Source organism: Lynx rufus, unplaced genomic scaffold (assembly GCF_022079265.1).
Source record: "Lynx rufus isolate CCGP_SWC_20201006 ecotype Redwood Valley unplaced genomic scaffold, mLynRuf1.p SCAF_7, whole genome shotgun sequence".
Lineage (NCBI taxonomy): Eukaryota > Metazoa > Chordata > Mammalia > Carnivora > Felidae > Lynx > Lynx rufus.
Window position 1 is genome coordinate 64,959,646 of NW_025814889.1, and position 10,343 is coordinate 64,969,988.

Sequence of the window (10,343 nt, forward strand, 5' to 3'; positions counted from 1 at the left end):
CAGCAGTATGAGTACTTTAGAGTTCAGGCATGTTTTCCAGTATAGTGGCAGGAAAAAGATTAGTGAACTTCCATTATTATTTGAAAGGAAACTTCAGTAATTCTGGTATAAAGTACATTTTTCTTCATGTTTTCATCATCGTTAGCCTGCAGCCACAGGTTTTCATGAGAATGGAGTTCCTCTTGAGGATTGTGAATAGTGTTGCTCTATTATGTAGCACCACTGATCTAATGGAAAATTAGCTTTGTCTTCAGCCCCAGTAAACTGAGCCTTTAGAGCAAGCTCTTATTTTAACTCTGGCACATGACAATAATTTGGCCACTTCTAGTTTGCTTTTGATGGCCCAGTACTGTAATGTCATGGTTGCTTGCTACTATTCTGTGGGTTGCTGCTATCCTTAAAAATGCTGAAATTGGCAAAAATGTGGGATAAGCATTTGAAATTGCCTTTATGTCTCTATTTGTTGGTTGTTTTGTTTACCTCCCTGGTCACTAAAAGTGCATTTGGGATGGTGGTGAGCCCCAGTGGAGGTTTACTAAGAGTACAAGACCATCCTTGGAAGTGGAGAATGTAATCCCTGCCACTCAGTTGTTTCCCTTGCGAGCGCAGCCCCCAGAATGAGAGGAGTAAAGATATGTAGTTCACCTGGTCTCAGGGTCCACCTAGTGAGATGACAGAATCATTGGAATTTCATTTGAATAGATCCTTTTCACCTGGTTTTGACGTTTTAATGCTGTTCTAATACCTGAGATTTGTTGGAACAGTGCAGATGAAGGGGTTAGTTAAATCTCTGCAATACTGGAGGAATTAATTTCAGCTTTCCTTTTTTTCTTTTTCCTTTTTTTTAAGTTTATTTTGAGAGTGAGAGAGCTAGTGAGGGGGAGGGGGGGCAAGGAGAGAGAGAATTCCATGCAGGCTCTGCATGGCCCAAACTCATGAACCGTGAGATCATGACCTGAGGTGAAATCAAGAGTCTGATGCTTAACCGACTGAACCACCCAGGCACGCGCCCCTTAGCTTTCCTTTTTGATTATTGTCCCGTTAGGATTTCAAACCACGTATAATATTTAAACTAGGTTTGTCATAATTAAGGCTCAGGTCTTTAAATGTATCCTTTACTCAAAGTTAACATCTTTGACTTTATCTGATTATGAAATATTTTCTTGTTGAAACTGAACTGAAACGTTGATGTGCAATAGCAGATGATCTGAGGTTTTAATAGCAAGGTTACATAAAGCCTTCGAACTTAGATTTGCATTGGGTAAATTCTTTTTTTTCTAACAAAATACCTCTAACTACCTTAAGGTCACTATCTCACCCCCTTAGAAATGCAGTCTTAGATGATGAAATATTAATAAAAGATAGAGCAAATTCTAATATGGCATAACATGTATTAGTTGGAGTATAAATATTGAGTATTTATTAAGGCATCAGTTTCCCATACTGCCTTTTTTAGAACTATTTAGTAAGTTGTGTTTCCTAAATTAGAATTAGGTTGACATGTTTTAGTATATAGCCTAATTTAATTTTTTTTCTAGGTCCATAACTTAGTGGCAATTGAACTGGCTTACATCAACACAAAACATCCAGACTTTGCTGATGCTTGTGGGCTGATGAACAATAATATAGAGGTAAATACAATTTGAATTGTCTCTTTTGAGAGAGAAAATCCACTGTAAATCAGTTGTATCAAATTTACCAAGCATGGCATAAGTATAAAACATACAGATACCTATTGTTGTCTGTTACTTCCCAGGAAGTATGCTAAGGGCATTACATTGTTATGTTAAATTGAATTCTCAAAACCACCCGGAGGCATTATTCTCATTTTCTCTTTCCGAAGCTGTAACTCAGAGGGGATCTGGGATTCACTGATTTAGTGTTGAAGGACTGCCTGGCTGGCTCTCTCTCAGGAACTGTTGTAGTTTATTCAGGTTGAAGAGTCAAAAAAGTGAATGTTTAAAATTGCTTTTATTTGGCTCTAAAAGCTGGGAAGGAAACATTCTAAGAACTACCTAAATTAATGGTAAATTTTCACCAGTACTGGGGTGGCTGCATTTCATGGCTCTTTTTTTCCATTTGAGGTTAATGTTGCAAGTTGCAGAAGATCTCACATGGAGCCAAGGCTGGTGGATAAAGCAATGCTACTTTTATCCAAGAATAGTAAATTTTTCTGCTATGCCTTAATCCAGTAAGACCTCAGAGTTCCCTTCTATATAAAATTTCCTTTCATGCAAATGGATGGAGAGAAAATTGTAAACATTGAATTTGGGAACTGGAGAGGACCCAAGGTCATCATCAACTTCAGTCCTTTGGTTAAATAGATGAAGAATCTCAGGCCCACAGATGATTAAGTGTTATCTTAGTGCTTATTTTCCTGGGTGCTGTTAAAAAGAAACAAGCATCTTTAACAGGTATAGGGAACTATTTTTAGCTACATAGCTGGGGTAAGTTAGTGTCAGAAAAAAATTTAAAAAATGCACGTAAGTAAGCATTTTAAAGCACTTGGAAAGTGCACCAGATAACTGTTACATGAAAAATGCATGTCGATCTTGTTTTAGGACTAGGATTTAGTCCTTGTAACACTGAAACGACCTTCATGGAAAACTTATGTATGGAACAGTTTTTGTAATACTGACAAGGTAATTTATAATTTTTTTTTTAATGTTTGTTTATTTTTGAGAGAGAGAGAGAGAGCATGAGTGGGGGAGGAGCAGAGAGAGGGAGACACAGAATCTGAAGCAGGCTCCAGGCTCTGAGCTGTCAGCACAGAGCCCAACGCGGGGCTCGAACTCACCAGCCATGAGATCATGTACCTGAACCAAAGTCGGACACTTAACTGACTGAGCCACCCAGGCGTCCTGACAAGGTCATTTATGATGGGATTTCAGCTAAGTTTTGTTTTGTTTTGTTTTAAACAAATGAGTAGGTCTCTGTTTTTAATGATTCCATGACAAAGAACTTTATTTGAATATTCTACTTGAATCTTTACAACCCTTTGAGGGTAGATAATGTTAACAAATGACAAAACTGAGGGCTTAGGAAGAGTTGGTAACCTCTGGTCAACAAAGCAAATAAGCCAGGATGCTTTCCAGGACCCCTAAGGTCGTAACAAGTTGGTAACAGACTAGGATGAGAATTTCTGGGTTCCAGATTCTGCTGCCCCCCCCCCCTTTTTTTTTTTTTGCTTTGTGTCCCTCTTCAAAACGTACATTTTAATATGGAAAACTTTTTATTCTGAAGATTGTTAAAATCCACACATTTTTATCATGTATTTTTTATCACTGGACTACCTCATAAAAAAAAAATGAAAACTGGTCAAGAATCTGTCAAAAGAAAGTCTTACCCATAAAAGGTCAATATGGAAGCTTTGTTAACATCTTTTTTTGCAGGCTTGAGAGTGTTCATGAAATGGTTTCTACTTAGGAGCAGTTTTGACTTTATTGAACCTAAATGCTTTTCTGTGTATCTGTTGCTGCTGAGAGAGCCGTTAACACATACATCTCACTCTTGAACCTGTCCTGGTGCTCTGACATACAGTAGGTGTTCACCACCCGTTGATTTGAATGTCAGTTTCTTAAGCTTTGTACCAGAGTTACCTGATAACAGCAAAGTAGAAGAGTGGGTGGTCCATCAGTCTGTTAAATTAGGTTACAGAAAGGACTGTTTTCACTGCTCCATTTATTTCTGGGAGATAGTAGAATGAAGGAAACGGAACATCCTTAAAGGATAACCTCCACCACAGATACCTCTTACGGTTTTGTGTGTGGGGGTTGTGGGAATTTCACATAGATGTGTGCAGGTTAGAGTGAGGTTTAAAGGCTTAAGTATTCTGTCATCTGTGCACTTAAGATTCTACATGGTATGCTGAAGGCTGATGTACACATTTATGTGGGACAGTTTCAATCTGTGATTTTTAGTGGGGAAAGCAAAGATGTCAGTCCATTGCCCCTCATTTGAGAATCCCTGGTTTAGGGAGCCACTGTCACTGACGTTGTATTGTATCCTTCAGGTGTGTTGGGCAGAAAAAAAGATTGAGAAGCATTGGGTTAAATGATTTCTTGTTTGTTTTAAAATAAAATTATGGCATGAGTCCCAACAGTGAGAGGATATACTGTAAGTCATTCCACACTTTTCAATTCAGCTGAACATTTTTTAGTAGGCTTGTATCTCAGTGCTCTGATAATTACTTTGGTTTTGTTTGGTTGTGTTTTCTAGGAACAAAGGAGAAACAGGCTAGCGAGAGAATTACCTTCAGCCGTATCACGAGACAAGGTAAAAAACAGTATTTTTAAAGCATATTCCCAACATGCAAAGATGGATTGGTAAGCCTCAGTTCTAGAGTAATTTTTTTTCTCTCTTCACTATTCCATTGGAATTATTTCACTGTTTGAGTGAAGGTATTTCAAGTTGAAAAATAGGTGTTTTTTTTAAAGCTTATTTATATTATGAGTGAGCGAGAGCGCATGTGTGTATATGCACGCACAAGCAGGGGAGGGGCAGAAAGGGAGAGAGAAAATCTAAAGCTGGCTCCACACTGTCCATGCAAAGACTGACATGGGACTCAAACTCACAAACTGTGAGATCATGACCTGAGCCGAAAACCAAGAGCCGGATGTTTAACTGACCCGAGCCACCAGGCCCCCTTAAAAATAGGTTTTGAGTAATTTAAAGTTAATGGTATCTTGAATACATTAGAAAAAATGCTTAAAGTTGGATTTTAAATATCAAGCTTTTACAAGTTTAAGGTGACTTTATCAACTCTACAATTAGTTGAAATGACCAATGGATGACTTTACTATAAAACAAGAAGGTATTTTAGAGAGGGAAAAATAATATGCATATAATAGGTTCTGGTTACCTGTAATAAGTTGCATACATTAAAATGTGTGTATACAAATCTGTTATCTTAAATCCTTTACCAGAAAAGATCTTACCAGATTCCAAAAATAAAAACGATTTGGATTGTCCTTAGGTACTCATTACAGAAGGCTTTTAACAAAGTGGTAACAGTATAAGAAATAAGGAAGAATAAAAAATAATTTTATGTCCCATGGTTCCTTTTGTTTCTCATGTTACTTTACTAATTTGATGCAGAGAAGAAAAATTTACATGTATAGAGTGTTTTCTGAATGCATTTTTGGCATCCTTGATTTTCTTTCCCTGCATTTTTTACCTTTAGTCTTATAAAGTTCCAAGTGCTTTGGCACCTGCCTCCCAGGAGCCCTCCCCTGCTGCTTCTGCTGAGGCTGATGGCAAGGTCTGTTCTGATTCTTAATCTAAGCCTGCATGCCTGGTTGTTTGGTGCAACATAATCATCTGGAAACAACACACTGTACACTGAATAGAATATTAATTTGGGATATTGTGCTAAGGTTAGATTTAGTCTAACAAGAATTCTGAATTATGTAACTGTATACTTCATAAATTATTGTTGACATGCCTTTGCTTGCCAGATAGCAGAAACACACAGAAAAATAATTTAAAGAGGAAATTATCCTGCAGTTTTGAAATTCACACCATTGGTATTTAAATTTTGCTTGTTAAACTGCATGTTTTAACATATCTTTTAACAGTTAATTCAGGACAGCAGAAGAGAAACTAAAAATGTGAGTCTCTTGCTTCAGAATGGAAATGTACCTTTGGTTCTCACTGAAACACTGTCTTCAAAATCACTGAAGAAGCTGTTTGTGCAGTAGCATCTATCTCTTGTCTGTGTTCCATTTTTTATCGTTTTTCTTTTCTAATCCTTTTAAGATGGCATTCGTTCTAGTTTTAACATTTCTTTAAATAACAACAATAGGCTTTCCTACTAGTTTTGATTTTAATATTGTGGTAGGAAATTAAGATTCCAGAGGTGGAAGTTGTTATATGTTTGGACATTTCCTCTTTAAAAGTTCTGACATTGGTCCAGTACTAATGGATAATCCCCTCCTGCAGCTTCCTTATGCTTCCATTCAGTTTGCATTGTCACCTCAATGTGTAGCTTAAAATGTGCCTCAACAGCTTAAGCAAATTCAAAACAAAGGGGACTGGGAGAGTTTGAGACTGTCAATTCTTGAGAACTTTTTTTGGAGAAAATTATTAATCATTAAACTATTCAGACCCATCCATATTTAGTTTTTTCTGCATTTAGCTCCTTTCCTCACTGTCCAGATTTAAGGTGCTGAACCTCAAAACTTTATAAATGTTTTACCTCTCTCAGCCCCCTGTGCTCAGGTTTTAGAGACCATCTAAATCATTGCTTTGGGTTTTACTTCACTCATGGCATCACCCTGAATTTGCTTAGTTTCCTTATAATTTCTATCATTCATGTGTAGTTAATAGGTATTTAAAGTATAATTACTCATTTTAAAATCAGTGTATAAATATACTGCCTGTATTTAGATATGGCCTATCTTAACAGACATATTAGAGACAAATTTGGGCCAGTGTTTTAATTCAGAAAGATACCCCATTCGCAATGACTTTTTAAAAATATGTTTCAGGTCTACAAATTATAATTTGACACCTGTATCCACTTGTAATGTGATCGCCCCCAAAAGTCTACTTAACCAGTTGTCACCCTACAATTGGTCTTCAGATCTGTTATCTATGAGCTTTAAAAAAAAAAAAAAAGACATTTTTAAACAGTTGCCATAACGCATTTCTGTTAGAAGTTTGGAGGTCATTTTAACTCCATTTTAGATTAGAAGATCTTTTTAAAGAGCGTCTAAAAACATTGCTTAAGTGTTGATGAGTTACTGTTTTTCCCATTATCCTAAACATCTTTTCTAACATATCCTAGAAAAGAAAGTGCAAGAGCACTTGTGGTTAATGGTAGTGCTAGATTCCTTTCAGATCTTTTCTCAAGAGTATAGACATGGAGGAAACTTACATTGTGTTTATGTCACATCCTATGTTTTAGGCAGTTTAAAGTCACATCAGCCTAAGAATCGTGAGTGTGTTACAGAGTTTGTAGGTTTATCCTATGGTATTTTGTTGACTGTTAAACTCCGAAGTTTTGGAAACAGGAGTTCACAGAACTTTTGGAGAGATCACAGTTCAACAGTGTGTAAGGTTCCTTTGAAAAAAAGCTGAATGGCAGCTGTTTTGTTTTTCATAGTGGTAGAGGAGTTGGAGAAGAGGAAGAATTTTAAAGTTAGCAAACGATAAAAAGTCTACTGGCTGAGGCCTGGAAATTACAACAGAACCTCCTAGACAGCTCAGGGTTCCAGTTATACATGCCACCCGCCATCTCTTTCTGACCCAGTTATCTGTCTGAATAGATGAGATTCCAGATGGGTACAGGATGTGTGTTCTTGACTGCTGTCAAGGAAAATGAACTTTGTTTAGTTAAGGTCCGATAGGATACGATTGGAACAGATTTTGGAACGTTTTTTTCAGGTTGCATCTGGAGGTGGTGGGGTTGGAGATGGTGTTCAGGAACCAACAACAGGCAACTGGAGAGGAATGCTGAAAACTTCAAAAGCTGAAGAGTTATTAGCTGAGGAAAAATCAAAACCAATTCCAATTATGCCAGCCAGTCCCCAAAAAGGCCATGCTGTCAATCTGCTGGATGTGGTAAGCCATGCAAATAGGTTCAGCACTAGTGAGATAACCCTGTTATTCGGAGAACACTTTAAAAGACAAAAGAAACTAAAAGTCACAAAAACTTACTGAACTTAAACGTTTATTGTTGAGAGCACGCGCGCAAGTAGGGGAGGAGCAGAGAGAGGAGGAGACAGAATCCAAAGCGGGCTCCAGGCTCTGAGCTGTCAGCACAGAGCCCAACGTGGGGCTCAAACTCACAAACTGTTATGTTAGATCATCACCTGAGCCGAAGTTGGACGCTTAACTGAGTCACCCAGGCGCCCCAAACTTACTGAACTTTTATTTGAAAATGGCACAAAAACAAAGTTTCTTTCTTCCCTTCACCCCATTTAGCCAGTTCCTGTTGCACGAAAACTATCTGCACGTGAACAGCGAGACTGTGAGGTCATTGAGCGACTCATCAAATCGTATTTTCTTATTGTCAGAAAGAATATTCAAGACAGGTTAGTACTACAAATCAGAGCATATGTATACTGCTGGATAACTCCATAATCAGTTTTGAAAACACATGTATTTAAAACATTTTTAGGCTTTGATTCTAAGTTAGTGGATCATCTGATGGTTTTATTTTACAGTGTGCCAAAGGCAGTAATGCACTTTTTGGTGAATCATGTGAAAGATACTCTTCAGAGTGAGTTAGTAGGACAGCTGTATAAATCATCCTTACTGGATGATCTTCTGACTGAATCCGAGGACATGGCACAGCGCAGGAAGGAAGCTGCGGACATGCTAAAGGTATTGCAAATGCTTCTGAATCTTCACACCCGGGGCTGGGTTGTAGATGTAAACATTACATTCTGATCCCTGGAGATACACAGTCATCACAGGATGGCTAGTCTATTTTTTTTGCATAGTACTTGATTAGATTTTTAGACTGAAGGTACTAGTTGTATAGATCTGCCACATATAAAGGGGAGAGATTACTTCCACATAGTTCAAGATTTATTTTTTTTATCTTTTTTAATGTAGGCATTACAAGGAGCCAGTCAAATAATTGCTGAAATCCGAGAGACTCATCTTTGGTGAAGAGAACTATATAACACTGAGACTTTGTTGACTCGAAATTTGCTAGTTACTGCCTACTTGAGTAGAATTTTATTTATGAACTCCTGTGTATTGCAATGGTATGAATCTGCTCATGTGAAGAGACTGGCTATAAACTGAAAATCGTACTCTGTATCACAGAACAAATCATACATTTAATCCAAATAATAAATGGCTGTTTCTAAAGTTGCCCCGTACATATAAAGTACACATAAAATACATCAAGTCTTTCTTGTGACAGTTTCATTTGAACTTAAAAAGAACTGTTCATGTTCTAGTCGTACAAGCAGTTTGCCTGTGGATAAGATGACCTGTGTAACCTGTGAGCAGTCTTAAAGCTGCTGCCATAGTCCTTGGAGAAGAGCGCACGAAGACAACATTTCATACAACTATAATGCATGCACACTATAAACTGGTCTGGCTTTGAAAGGTGTGAGTTGACAAGTTACTCACAGTCACTGTAGTCCACCTATCCTTCGAGATCTACTTTTATTGAGCTTCTCTGCAACCTCTGATGTGTTAGTAAGAAAGCTGAAGGCACAAGAAGATCTGTAACACTGACGGTGATGTGCATGAGGTGTAGCTATTGCAGCCCTTCCACTTCCGGGTCCACGCTGCCCTAGTGCATTAAACATCTAAATTATCTTTGATTCTTTCTTAAACCTGCAAGCATGGATTCTACTTTCCTGCATTAAAAACAACCATCTAGACTTGATTTTCAAATATAATAGTAATTCCAATACATCTTTAAATTAGGTCACTCATAACATGCTCTAAGATTCACTTGGAGGTGAGACTTAAAACCAAATACTGTGCTGGTCATCGAAGTATATGTCTCTATTAGTTGGTAACAGTTACTTTTGCTTCACACCAACGATACATTAGATTACAACAGGTAGGAAAATACTGATGGAGCCTTATTATTTAAAGAAAAACATTCAGAGTTTTGGGGTGAGGTTTAGAACATACTCACATTTTATTAAAATTCCCCAGGTGATTCTTGGTATGAATTACATAAAAATTTTAAGATATGGGTCAAAATCCTTAAGGCATCTAGCTCCATCTCTAAAAGATCATATCAGCAATACAGAATTTACTGAACATGTCAACATTTCTGTTACAACAGTTATGAAGGACTACTGGCAGGAACAACGTGTTGGTAACGTGAGCTTATGGTACCCACGTACTAGCAAACAATGGGCTCAGCAACTGATCTCAAACATAAAAAACCAGATTCAATCTTAATGGTACTACTTTGAATCTGTTCATAGTACCTTCTTGATAGAATACATACTACCTAAATGTTCATTAGCACACACTTTAAAATCACTCTGCTATTATTCAATATCAGTACAGCCATCCCTGATTTACTCACTTCAGATACATCAGATGACTACCATCCCAGTCTTTTGAGTTTGTAAGGGGGGAGAAACTTACAGTGTACCATTCCCCAGCATATCAAACATAATTTCAAATTGAAAACGTTACCTTTAAAACTGAGGTGATGGTAATGTACTTGCTGGCACTACACACCTTGTACAAGAAAAGCAGAGGCAAGAAAGGTATGTAAAGTTTCAGAAACCCTTCACTTATTGGCTCAAACTGAATGAAGCTCTGAAATGTGGCGATGATCTCTGACATTTACCACGGACGCCTGTATGTTGTTGCTATGTAAATAAAATTGCTGGTACGAAATGACATTCAAG

The 10,343-nt window shown here is 37.5% G+C and overlaps 1 protein-coding gene across 4 annotated transcripts in view; it reads left to right on the plus strand.

Moving 5' to 3' along the window:
* The window catches only part of DNM1L (dynamin 1 like), a 49,062-nt gene extending 38,727 nt beyond the window's left edge, over window positions 1–10,335 (plus strand). Inside the window, exons 13-20 of one of the 4 annotated variants that reach the window (XM_047066937.1) lie at window positions 1,539–1,631; window positions 4,219–4,275; window positions 5,183–5,260; window positions 5,577–5,609; window positions 7,387–7,563; window positions 7,927–8,036; window positions 8,169–8,328; window positions 8,563–10,335. In XM_047066937.1, coding sequence (XP_046922893.1) covers window positions 1,539–1,631; window positions 4,219–4,275; window positions 5,183–5,260; window positions 5,577–5,609; window positions 7,387–7,563; window positions 7,927–8,036; window positions 8,169–8,328; window positions 8,563–8,619 — 765 coding nt within the window. In that variant the 3' untranslated portion in view covers window positions 8,620–10,335. The remainder of the gene's footprint in view (window positions 1–1,538; window positions 1,632–4,218; window positions 4,276–5,182; window positions 5,261–5,576; window positions 5,610–7,386; window positions 7,564–7,926; window positions 8,037–8,168; window positions 8,329–8,562) is intronic. The other 3 variants (XM_047066938.1, XM_047066939.1, XM_047066940.1) reach the window with 3 other exon arrangements.
* Window positions 10,336–10,343: the final 8 nt, after the last annotated feature.